At 40.5% G+C, this 13,524-nt stretch overlaps 1 protein-coding gene across 4 annotated transcripts in view; it reads left to right on the plus strand.

Annotated features, from left to right (window-relative positions):
* PLCL1 (phospholipase C like 1 (inactive)) overlaps window positions 1-13,524 on the plus strand; it is a 352,432-nt gene that overhangs the window by 221,161 nt on the left and 117,747 nt on the right. The window contains exon 1 of one of the 4 annotated variants that reach the window (XM_032354310.1): window positions 4,236-4,352. The exons of the other annotated variants lie outside the window; for them this stretch is intronic. Within the exon in view, the coding sequence (XP_032210201.1) occupies window positions 4,299-4,352 (54 nt within the window). The 5' untranslated portion in view covers window positions 4,236-4,298. Of the gene's footprint in view, window positions 1-4,235; window positions 4,353-13,524 lie in introns of those variants that run through there. 4 annotated transcript variants of the gene reach the window in all.

The raw sequence follows: 13,524 nt of genomic DNA on the forward strand, positions 1-13,524 counted from the left end.
AAAAAACCCCAAGAAACTCTGTGTGCTTCAATATAATGCATTTTTCATATTTTCTTTTAAGGAGGTAACCATATCGGGATATAGAGGGACCTAATAGAGGTGTAGAGCAATAGCTTTTCACTCTGAAGAAGAGTAGTAGTTGGCATGATTTAGTTATTTTCGATTCAACATGGAAAAATTGTTTTAAACTCTAGTGTTCTACTTGCCCATACTTTATGCTAAGCAGAATGGATTATTTGCTATCAATGCCTATAGACATTTTAGGAACCTTTTTGATGTTTAGTTGAAATCTTGTAGTTAGTGATATAATTTTCTGTCAAACCCTTTGTGGGATCAATACATAATGACTTCTCAGGGTTTGTTTATTATTTTATAGAAACTGAACCTTTTCTTATACCTCCGTCCACCTCCATCTATGGTTTTCTTTATTCTGTAAGATGGTGAGATGACTTCTATTTTTGTGCTATTGTAATTGAACCCTTAAATCTCCTTCTTGGTGGGGGTTCAATTTTCTGATCATTTTATTATGGTTACCTGATTTCTTTTTTTCTTTGGGGTCAATTTATAGGATCGCAATATACTTTCAGAAACTTGAGGAGCTTTTATTATGTTAGGAAGGTAGGCATTTTAAACATTAAATCACATCACTTATTCACTCATTCAGTAACAGTTTGAGTCAAATAACTGCTAAGAACTAGAGATCTAGTTCTTTGATAACTGCTAAGAACTAAGGTAAATGAGAGAATTTTCTGAACGTTTGCTCAGTATTCTTTTTTCAGTTGCTACTTCCTAGAAAATGGAAACATATAATGGAAATGGAGAACGAAGGTTGTTTGTTAGAATGGGCAAACATATCTCTTGATCTACATGAAAAACACAGAAGTGAGAGACACTGAGATTGAAGTTAGGGAGAGGGAATGGATATTGTACCGTAAAGGGCGCTCGAAGAGTAATAGTTCTTTTAGGTGTACTTTTTTTTTTTTTTTTTTTTTAAATCTTGTAGTAGAAGTCACAAAACGTGCTGATGTTCCCAGCATAGAGGGCTAGTTGAAGAATGTTGGGAAAATGGAGGCCAAACGGGATAGGATTTTTATTGGGTGAGCATTCACTTGTTGGAAAAACTGGCTTTTGGCTTTCATGTTTTGGATAATCAGCATAGTAGTCCTTTTCAGTGATTATTTCACAGCAAGTTGTATTTGCAGCTTTTGCTCTCTTTGAGAATGCAGACACTGTAATACTCTCACATGGTGTTGGGAGCAATGAAGGCAGAGAAAGGAAGCCTCTTTTCAGCTTTGCTCCAAAGTCTCTGGGTCTTCCTTGGCCTGTTGGAGACAGAGTGGAAACAGAGAGAAACCTAGTGCGCATCTATAGCGCAGTGCGCCCAGATTACTGCTGCCTGGAAGGGGGTGGAGTGTGGAATTTGACTTTCTGGTGAGGACCTGAGGAGGTTTATGAGCCTTCCTATGAATTGCTTTCTTTTCCCAGCTTCTGGAAGGATGTACTCATGCAGGCCAAGAGGAATGAGGCAAATGTTACACATCTTTCTATTCTGCAGGCTCCGCGATGAGTGAAACTCATGGTGAAGCTGCTGGTTTTCTAGTTGGAGAGAACGTTTTAGGTATTCTACTCAGTAAACAGGATAAGGAGAAGGCAATGAGCAGATTATAAGGACTATTTAAAAGCCTGATCGCTAGGGAGCTGGAGGATTTGTGTCTCTTGCATAAGTTGCGCTGGTTTGAGATCTTCTTAGTACACTCCCAAAGCTGCTCTGTGGCTGGCGGGGGGTTAGGTGGAGATCTTTTAATCCCTGTACAGATCAGCATCTCTCTAATATAAATCACTCGACTTTTTTCTGCCTAACACTGCAGGAGATGGCTTAGAAGACTAACCCTCAGATTTGATATGTCTACAGACTGCTTCTCTACTTGACAAGTTTGAATTTTACTTAGCTGTGCTGGTTTTTTTAGTTTTCTCAAAGGAGATGGATTATATTTTGCTACTGAAGTGCAAGTATAATCATTGTTATTTTCTTATCTTGAGGAGTATATTTTGACTGAAATAAGTAGATAATGTACCGTATTTAAAGTGCCAACTACAGTTTTGTGTTTTGGGTTTTTTTTTTAACATTAAGTAATTCATGCATTTTTCTTTCCAGGCAATTATAGTTGTTTTTTTTTTTTTAAGTCACTGAGTAATTTACTAAGCACATACATTTTCAGCACTATTCAAGGAACTGGGGAAAACAAAAGAAATCTGAGGCACAGTGCATATCTTCATGTAGGTTATAGTTTTTGTAGAGGAACGAAACCAAGTCAGAGGAAACAAAGAACAATTAAATATTCAACTGTGTAGTGCTCTCTATAGGAACCATATGTGAGTAAAAAATGAATATAGATGAATGAATGAATGAATTGCATAAAAGTGTTCATTCAAGGAAGAAATCACTGTGGACTGCAATGTGTCATGGAGTAGATGAGATATGAGCAGAGCCACACATGATGAATGGGATTTGGCAATTAGAGGGAAGTGAGGGAAAGATGTTCCAGGTAAAGAGAGCAAAGGTCAAGAGGTAGAGGTGAACATGGCCTATGTTTGGGACAATGAGAGGAAAGACCAGGCTGACCAGAGGGCTAGATTAGTATTCAGGAGGAATAAAAAAAATAAAGTTGGGTGTCTCCCTTTCTTTCTTGATAAATGAGGCTGAATTTTATGATTACTTCCTAGCAATGAATCATGATTGGTTTAATCCACTCAGGACAACTCTATTCCCCAATTTCCCAGCATCCTTTGTAGATATGACATCTCTGGGACCTCATTCTGGCTAAGCTGAAGAATGCTGATGGTATTTCTGGAAATGTTTTTGTTCTCTTGATAAAATGTTGGAACTCTCTTTTCCCCTCTTGTGACCCTTGAATGAAGATGCACAGCCTAGAGCCATGCAACAACTCTTGGTACCATGAGGAAAACGCTGAGGTGTTGTCTCTGACACCGTTGAACTGCCATAGCCTTACCAACAGTTCTCTACTTCTGGACTTCCTGTTATGTAAGAAAAACCAACCTCTGTTTCTGTAAAACACTTTGAGTCATGAGTTTCAAAGTTATTTGCAGTGTTTTAATATTACTTCAAGAAGGTTAATCCGTAATAGTGTGTGAGGTGAATTGGAAGAGGGTGAGAACTGAGGTTGTTATCATAGCACTATAGGCCTGAGGTAAAGAGGTTTTGGACAAGACTTATGGCAAGGTGGGTAGGGGAGAGGCAGACATCTCTGAGAAGAAGCAAAAAGATTCAGTACAGATTCAATGAAGGAGATAAGAAGCCACATAACTTTGAAGTTGCTGAACAGGAAGACAAGTGGGATGGCCATACAGCATTGGGGATAGGCAAATGATAAAGATAAATTCTCCTTTAAGGCATGTTGAGTTTTAGATAATGATGGAACATCCAATTGGAAGTGTTTCATAAATATTTAGTAATATAGCCTTTGTATTTAGGTGTGTCTCTAGGGTGTCTATGACTTCAGAGGTGGACAGAGACAAAGCTCTAAATGATGCCTCCAATTATGAGTGGAGAGGAAGAAAAGAGTTTACCTGTATAAATGTGGAGGCAGAGTGAGGAGATAGCACAGGCTTAGAAGACTGAACAGGGCGCCGTGCCATCACAGCAGAGAGTACAGAGTGGGCACCAATAAATGCGTACTGCAGGGATGAATGAGGTTGTCATCAGTATCCAATGCCCTAGAGAGATCAGGAAGAGGAGGTCTGAGGAGAGAAGTGAATCTAGTAAAAGTGGGACACCAGTGATTTCCAAGATTTCCAAGAGAGGGGTTTCTACGGACTGGAGAGCCATGTAGCAGCTGCCCAGTTCTGCAAAGAGGATGGGGCAGTAAGTGAAGGGAAGGGAGTACAAGCTGAAGGTGAGAGAGAAAGATCATTCATGAAGGATTTGGGAATTGAGAAGAAGGCCTGATCCTTGTAGAGGTAGTATACTTAGCAGAAGATGGTTTTAAAGGGATTGAAAACCAAGATGGAAGAAGCGGGAAGGTCCAAACATGGCAAACATAAAGGCCATAGCTGGTACTGGAAAGAGACTTCACGTTCTGAACTTAGAGGCAAGAACACCACCAAGTGAGCTGTGGAAACTAGTAAGTAGAAATAGAGACACTTGAGTGTGTCTGTCCCCACAGGGCAGCTGACGTCAGGTGTTAGGAGCTGGTCTGGTTGAGGGAGGAAGTGGTGGTGGGGTGTCCTGGGAGGGGCTAACTCTGGAGCACGATCATGAGGATGTGTGTTAAAGAGGCATGTGCGCAAAGTTCAGCAGGCCTAACCTCAGTGAGACGGCAACAGTCCGGCAGGTACAAGGCTGCATCTTTTTGGGTCTGGGTCTGCCTCAGGCAGGATCATAGCAGAGAACTGCAGCCCAGGAGGAGGTCCAGCGTCAGTCAGAGGGAGTAGTGAAGGCAAGGGATTCTAGAACAGTGATCCTGGGGAGGGAGGAGAGGAAGGAGTCTAGTGTGCCCGGAAAAGGATCTCCAGAAGACAGAGAACAGATCTGGGGGGAAGTGGCAGAGTGAGGGCTGGTGGCCCGAGAAGAGTAAGTGCAGAGCTCAGACTTGGAACAAGACCTTGGAATGGTGAGACCTGAGCATTGCCAGGACACGTGTTACAATTTTAACACCTGGGACTTCTTGCAAATAGAGGTTTAATTCTTATTCTATTTTTTTTTTTTTTTAAAGAAAAGACAAACAAACTTGTGTGTCATTTGTTTAAAAATGTACTGGTATACTATTTACTTAGAAATACAATTTATGCTGAGTATAGGTTAGGCACAAATTTCCTGTGCTTTATCTTACTTTGGCGAGACATCCTAAACATGAACTAAAAAGCTATCTGTGTTCCAATTCTGGCAATATTTCTACCCGTCCACATATTCTGGGCTCAGCACTGGATTTCCAACAGGGTTTGTTGAAACCTGCCATCCATTCACAGCAGCGTCTCTTAGTAATCTCTGGGAAGCACAATTTTTAAATGTCCTTAAAAAAAGCATTCTGCTTTAATGAAATGGCAGATGGCGTGTTGCCTGATTTCCGAACCGGTGTTACTTCCACACGGCAATGGAACTATATAAAGAACTTTGCTCTCAACTCAGGAGGAATCCTGTGAAACTCAAGCTTTTGTTAACTTATAAACAGATCACTTCTGTATGTTGGGATTGATTTCATATATGTGTGTTCCAGCATTTGTTTTATTGTGTAGAAACTGCACATAAATAATAAGGGATCAAAGCAATAGATACAAATTGTGAGGTCTATAATAGGTCTTTACATGCTTATTTTCATCTCATTTTTAAAAGTGGGGCATTATCATGGTAGAGAATTTTTAAAAATAGAGAAAAGGCAAAAGGAAGTAAAAATTGCTCCAACTTCCTGGAGGCAAACACTATTAGCTTATTTTTTGGTAGAGGGAGGCACTTTTTTTTCCTCCTGAAAGTGGGGTCATATGAAACGTACTTTTGTCCTCTACTCCAGTAGGCCCATTCACTTCTAACTTTGGTTTCATTTTCTGAAAACTCAGGTCAGCAAGAAAAGGTGTTAGAAGGAAGTAGCGTGCAACAGAAGAGTTAGCAGAAGGCATTTCTGTGGGAGATAGAGAAGCTGACTAATTTGTGACCTCCGTTAATTTTCTACTCAGAAAAATGTGGTTGCAGTGAGTAAAGTCTTCATTGCCCCTAATCTTTAGAAGATGATGATTTAACCCTATTACGTTTTATACGATATCCTTTTCAGGATTAACACTAAGTATAGAAAAATCTTATTTTATACTTTGATTATAATTAGGTACTTACAGCTCAAAATAGATGAATTAATTTTGGGTGATAAGTCCTTTTATGTTGTCAGGGTTTTTTCCTTTTAACATTATATAGTTTTTGCATGTTTTCCAATGGAAATCAAATGTTCATTTGAATGAATCAACTAACTATTCAAGTCAGATTTGTCTTAATTTTACAGTGTATATTTGGTTTTGTTTAATATTGTAGTTTATGAGGATTATAAATCATAGGAATGTTGGGAATATGAAACATACCATACTGCATTCTTTTAGACAGAAAGTTAAACTGTTTGTAATTTGTAATATACTATCTTAAATTTTACTACACAGGATATTTTTACTGTTATTTTAACTGTGGAAATACTTGGTGTGTCGGTTCATCTTGCTTTATAGAATTTCCATTTTGAAATGGACAATGAAAAGGCGTAATTATTTTGCATTAATTTATATTTACTGTAAGCACTAAAGAAGTGACCAAAAGTAGTAGAGGAGGGATATTCATATGCATTTTGGAGTAATGAATTTTAATTACCAGAGTTGTTTGGTCAACCAAAGACTCAAATGTTACTCTTTAATAAATAGACTTTTACATAGGAATTGATTTCCTTGGAATCAGATGAAATATAAAAACAACTGAAAGATGTTAATAATAGTACATAATCACCAATTTGAGTTTAGCTGTTATTATATTTGTAATAAAATACTCAGGAATAACGTGGGTCACAAGGGGGCACAAAAATCTTGGAAGTAAGCCCTAACAGGGTACAAATGTACCACTTAACTTCCCAGACATCTTCACTGAGGATTACCACTTTTAATTTCAATTTAGTGTTAGTCAAAAACTTCTTGTTGTGTTGAATTTGAATTGCGGTGGTGACTGGTGAAGTGTTAGTACATCATTTGTTTCTTTTGATGTCATAGTTTAAGATTGAGGTCAGCAAACTATAACTGCAGGCCTAGTCCAGCCTGCTATCTACTTTTGTAAATAAAGTTTTATTGGAAAATAGACACTTTCATATATTTATATACTATTTACACTGCAATGGCAGAGTTAAGTAGTTTCAACAGAAGCTATACGGACCACAAAGCTTAAAATATTGACTATCTAGTTTTTTACTGAAAAAGTTTGCCAACTCCTAGTATAAGACAAACTTGTCCATTCTAGTCTTCTTCATACCTGATAGTATACCATCGTTTACATGTCAATATAGACCAAATTACCAAGATGCTAAAGGAAATTAGAAAAGAAGTAAAAAACCCTATTCCTGGCCTTAGAGAACTTTTCAGACAAGACACATAAGAAATAATCAGAGAAAAATATGACACTTTATAATTAAGGACTAAATTGTGTGATAGTACAAAAAACACTCCTCCTCTATTCTATGTCCTAAATATATGTGAATTGAAAGTTGTTTCAAACTGGTCAGAGCCAGCGTTCTCAAAATTATAATGTGAGCACGCTAATACATCGGGGTATTTTTGACTTTATGACTTAGCAATGGGAACACTAGCTTTTTGCCACACAGTTATATGGCTGAATGTAGGTAAATTAGATTTCTAAAGAAGTCTGCATCTTTTCTAGAAATTGCAGGATCTGGATGGGTGATGTACTAGGCTTTCTTCAGTATGGATGAGGAAAGAAGTAGTTACTTCAGGAGACTTCTGTGATCAGTGTTTACGGATGCCCTCATAAGGGGCAGAATATAATTTTAATAAGGTTCTAGGGGGAAAGGCTTGGGATCAAAACAGCAGATTTGTTATCTTCAAGGATTAAATGGAACTGAGAGAAATAAACTGACCCACAAATAAACATAAGTTGGGGCACCAGAAACAATTATACATTGGTGCAAACTTATATGCGTGGATGAGCTTTGCAAGATGATATATTTATAATTTGTTTCATTTATGTTTAATTTTTGTACCTTGACTCTCTTGCATCATAATAAAGCAGGCCCCAGCTTTAAACAGTGAAGTGTTTCTGTTCTATATTGAAGTGGCTGTTACAGGAAGTTAAAGTCGGGGAGTAAGATACCAGCTCAGATCACATAATCGTCCATGTGAATGTTAGCAGGTTGAGAACCTTTTATAGTAGAACAATTTTGTCACAGTGTACCAACTACGAGATGCCATAGAAATCAAAGGAAAGGAGAGGTCAAGGTGATAGCCGACCATCTAGGAAAAAAGTGGTGGAAAACTTGGAATTGATGTCAGTGTTGGAGAGAATTATGAATTTGGTTTGACAGAGAGACAGGACTCTGGGATGTGAATGAGCATGGTTTGTGGGGAAGAAGAACTTAGATCGAGTCGATGGTTTATGCCTAGAGTTAGCAGGGTGGTTGAGTAGCAAGAAGGGTGGGAAGAGGTGGGGGTAAGTGGCAGATCATATAGGAACTAAGGCGCCATTTTGCTTAGCCTGGTTTCTGTAATTCCACTGCAATATGGGGTTGAGTGTTTAATGCTCTGAAGCAGCGAGAGAATAGAAGAGGTAGAGCAGGAGAGGTCAGGTGGTGCGAGAAGGTCTACCTGGTTTGGGAATCACTGGCATTTTTTTGTCTGCTCCTAGTTGTAACCCATGACAAATCACATTCCTAGAGAAGAGGAACATTAAGTGACCAAAATACAACAACACCTGTAGGTCCTGGTCCTCTGCTCTAAGCCTTCCATAGAAGAATATAGGGTATAAATAAAAAATTAAAAAAAAATGACTTCCTGATTTTATTTCACTGTACTTCTAGCTGGGAATCTCTCTCCTTTTGAGAGCAGTCGCAGAGACAAAGAAAACAAAGCAAGGATGGGACCCTCTCTCTCATTTTCTCAGATGGGCTTCCCCGATGAGTGGTGCCTTTTTAGTGAAGGTAGATGGCAGAGCAAGCTCTTCAGTGTAGTTTAACCATAAATTCTCCCGACGGGGGCGGCGGGGGGGGGGTTGCCGCTGTCCGACACCCCAGGGCAGTGGAGTTGGCCAAGGCTACAAAAGCAGCAGGTGCTCAGAGGTCCAGAAATGCCCCGCTCATTAGGACTGCTGTAAATCACAGCATCTTTCACGCCTTTTGAGTGAAACTTGGCACCTCAGGCTTACTACTGTGTTGTGGTCACACCGTCCCTGAGTGCAAAAATATTAATAGATGGCACCTTCCTCTGAACAATGAAACTGGGCTTGCCTGTGTCAGTAATGATGGATTGGAGAGCCTGAAAGATTCCACAGCGAGGAGAGTAAGAGGATGCCAGGGAGGCTGTCTTTTTGTAACTAAAGACCAGTATATAGAAAGAGTTGATGGGCACATCTGTCACCCACAGTGTCACCGTATCCTAGAAGAGCTTGTATGAAAGCCCGGATGAGCTTGGGCTTCGTGAGCGGGGCTGGTTAGGGAGGGCGAGGAGTCAGGGTTGTGACTCGAAAGTTGGCCTCCTGTTGTGTTCAGTCTGATGTGGAAAGGTTCTGGCTCATGCTGGCCTGGTTGAGCCATGGAAGTAACTCCTGCTTAATATTCGGGGTCTCTGTCTGCCAATGCCTGTTTGTTTTCCTTCTTTTTTCTTCATGGTTGTTATTGTATGTAGACAATGGTAGATGAGAATTCAGACTTAGCGAAATAGAATTCACCAAAAAGGAAAAAAAAAATGAGTGACCTTTTCAGTTCCAATAACGTGACTAATATTAAAGATTCTTTATCCCTCCTGCATCTCTGGGAGGTGGTGGGTTGTGGGGAGCCAAGGAGGAAAAAGAAAAAGAAAAGAAAAGAAAAGGTGTTTTTTGTTCGAATGCATGAAATTAAGATCTAGTAAAAGTATCGTTCTGGGAACCTTAGGAGTGATAATAAGAAGAGAACACTTAATAGAACTCTTCCAGTTTAAAGCTGGATTTTAGAAGATTGTTTTGTCTAGTGTGTGCCATGAGTGGAAATATAAGTCTCATAACATTTCTTCGACTTCAGTGGTGGTATTTAAGACTTCCATATACCAAGTATTATTCACTTACCCAGTCTGACTGCTACAAAATGATCTGGAACTAAAAATTCCTCTCTCTAGCTTTTCCCCTAACAAGTCTGTCTTCTTATACCACTTTGCTCTCGTTCGCCTGTTCTTTCCTAATTCTTTTATTTTCTCTCATGTGCTAACAACATCTGGAAACTCTTTCTTTAAAGGATTCTATGGTCCTAGATTATGCACTTTGTTCCCCAGTCAACACCTTTGTGAACTATTTTTGATTTTCTGAAATTGACTTTCTTCAAATAGTTTTATTTGAAAGCACTATGCAATATAATTATTTGAAGGGGAAGTTTCGACATGCTACAACCACGATGCAGAGAGTGGAGATTAAGCTGAATGTGTTCTATCTCTTTCAAGTTCAAATTGCTAGATTTTTCTGGCTTGAACACAAAACGAAATCAGACTGAAGGATCAGGGATAAAGCTGTGAGGAGAACAAAGTCATTGGGAAGGGCACTGAGAAACAGCAGATAACAAGAGGAACAAACAGAGGGATCTTCATATTGATAGACATTTCTATATATCTATATCTATATCTATATACACACATACATACACACACACATACATACTATGGAGACCTTAAACATAGAGCAAATTTTAAAAAATAAAATTCTTCCTTTGCAGTAATTTTATTTTTAATTTTGTGATTATTTTATTATTTTATTTTATTTTATTTTATTTATTTGAGAGAGAGAGAGAGAGCATGAGCAGAGGGGAAGGGCAGAGGGAAAGGGAGAAGCTGGCTCCCAGCTGAATAAGGACTCTCATGTGAGACTCAAAGCTGGGACTCCATCCCAGGACCCTGAGATCATGACCTGGACTGAAGGCAGGTGCTTGACTGACTGAGCCATACAGCACCCTATTTTTGTGCAGTATTTTAGATTAATAGAAAAGTTGCAAAGATAGTATAGATAATTGCTGTATAGCCTTTACCCAACCTTCCCTAATGTTAACATCTTATAATTCTGTATTTTTTTTTAAAGATTTATTTAATTTATTTGACAGATATCACAAGTAGGCAGAGAGGCAGGCAGTGAGAGAGAGAGGGAGGAAGCAGACTCCCCGCTGAGCAGAGAGCCCGATGCGGGGCTCGATCCCAGGACCGAGATCATGACCTGAGCCGAAGGCAGAGGCTTAACCCACTGAGCCACCCAGGCGCCCCTAATTCTGTATTTTTAATGGTTATGCTAAACAAAAATCTATGGTTTATGGGTGTCACTATTTTTTTTTGTAGTATTAGAAAAAATTAAAAATACTGAATTCTCTACTCAAAACTTCATATTCCTGTTTACACTTGGAGACTGTAATAGCTTCTAGGGCTCCTCGTGCTCACAGGTGTAGTCTGTGAGTTTTGGGGAGGGAGAATTATCTTTTTTACTCCACGACAGTTCCTTTGCCTCAGTCTTTCCATTAAGAGGGAAGTGGGTAACATTTGTTTTGAGGTCCTTATTCCTCTCTTTTGTACCTTTTCCATTGGATGGTAGTCTCTTCAGTTCCGCAGTTAAACTGGAGCTCTCAACATCTCTTTCTCCACTGTCAAAACCTCCCCTTAGGAAAGACTCTGTGGTAACAGCTTAAAGAGACTGTCCTCCTTCAGGGTGATTTAGATGTTAGCAGGGATGCTAAGTTTTATGCCCAAGCTTCCCAAGTTTTGATGTGTTACCATGACATAGTGTCCTGGGAAATTGTTTCTACCAGAAAATTTTTGGGGGGAAATCTCATTTTTATATTAAAATGCATATGAAATTATGGTAGAGCATAATAGAGTATAACATTCATGCAGTTTTTAGAGTAAAATTTTGTCTTAAAGTGGGACTCTGATAATTTCTAAGAGCGCAAAGACCCCAGAGGTAATTCACTCTGATTTGAATTATGTCTATTAGGTTGAAAAGAAAAATAGAAAAGCTACTGCCTTACACTAACTGATCTAAACTTTGGAAGTAAAATTTTAGCACCAACCAGTACAGATTGCCCAGGCTCTTATAACACATCTTCCCTTTTGATGAACATTTAAAAAAGACGTATACACACCCAGATTTTGATTAACCCTCTCTTACTGGATATCGTTGAATGTGTCTATTTCTGCATTTGATAAACATTTTAAACAAACAAATGAATGAAAAGTTGGAATATTATCTTGCAATATGGGGCCTTTCTTATGTCTTTTGAAATCCCACCCTGGAAACATTCACTTATTCTAGGAAAACCAGGCACTGCTAATCAAATCTCACACTGTAGGCCTTGGCCTAGAGGAACAAGAGATTGACCGCTGCACCAAATGACTTAAGGTGCTGGGGGTCTCAGTAAGATGCGGTACCTCACTCTTCATTCCTAGCTTGGGGGAAGAAGGGTACCTCGAGATTGTAACTGCAATGTCTGTTATGTAGAAGTTATCAAGGACTGTATCCCATTATGATGTAAGTGTTACAGCAGAAGAACAGCCAGCGAGAGAAGGCAGCCAAGGCGTGCGGAGAAGAAGGAGTTTCGAGTGGAGAGATCAAGGCTCAAAACTTGGCTGCAGGGCACCTGGGTGGGTCAGTGGGTTAAGCCACTGCCTTCGGCTCAGGTCATGATCTCAGGGTCCTGGGATTGAGTCCCGCATCGGGCTCTCTGCTCAGCGGGGAGCCTGCTTCCCTCTCTCTCTCTCTGCCTGCCTCTCCGTCTACTTGTGATTTCTCTCTGTCAAATAAATAAATAAAATCTTTAAAAAAACAAAAAAACAAAAACAACAAAAACTTGGCTGCACAATTTTACCCCAGGTGAGATACTTATCCTCATGAGACTTAATTTCCTAGTATGGAAAATCAAGAGAATGTTGTCGACTGTGAGAACTAAACAGTGTGTTTCACTCATGAGCTGGTCTTCGGCCTTTTTGCTCTCAGAGTTCCTCCTGGTCTCCACCAGGGCAGAGAGTTCGGTCCCAGCAGGCTGACTTCCCAGCTCTGATTCCAGTCAGGGGGAGGCGCCGGTGGGAGGTCGGAGGGCTGCAGCTGTGTTTGCTCCGTGGCTCCAGCTTCTACAAGGCAGGCTAGTGTTTCTAGCTTCTTCCATGACTTTGGCCCTTGGGGCCAGAACATCTCCTGCTTTGGTCCTTCCAGCCGGCGTGCTGTGATCTCTCCCTGGGTCACCTCATTGTTCACTCTCCGCTTCTCAGCTCTTCCAGCACTTGTATGGCCAGTTCTCTGTATTTAATTCTCTCTCTTTTTAAAGATTGTATTTATTTGAGAGAGAGAGAGAAAGAGCGCATGAGTGCACGGGCATGTGCGTGAGTGGGGGAGCGGCTGACAGAGGGAGAGGCAGAAGCAGGGAACTCAATCCCAGGACCCTGAGGTCGTGACCTGAGCAGAAGGCAGAGGCTTCACGGACTGAGCCACCAGGCGCCCCTAATTCCCTCTTTCCTAAACACGTGGAGCAGTTTCCGTTCTTCTCGTGGCTGGACCGTCGCTGTGACAGCCAACGGCAGGAAGCCCTGAACTGAGGGGAGCCTCAGCGGGTTCTGACGGGAAGAGAAGGGACAGCAGATGTGCCAGAGGAGGAAGCACAGAGCAGGGACCAAGTGGGTAGAGAGGGGAAAATCAGGAGAACTCAGGCCACGCAGGGAGCAGGGACGACCCCTGACGGAGATGGGCCACTGGAAAGGGAATTGCTTGCGGGGAGAAGTTGTGGACTTGCTGTCAGCACGTTAGCGAGGAAGCTTCATGTCCCCGTC

This window comes from Mustela erminea, chromosome 8, assembly GCF_009829155.1.
Source record: "Mustela erminea isolate mMusErm1 chromosome 8, mMusErm1.Pri, whole genome shotgun sequence".
NCBI classification, from domain to species: Eukaryota; Metazoa; Chordata; class Mammalia; order Carnivora; family Mustelidae; genus Mustela; species Mustela erminea.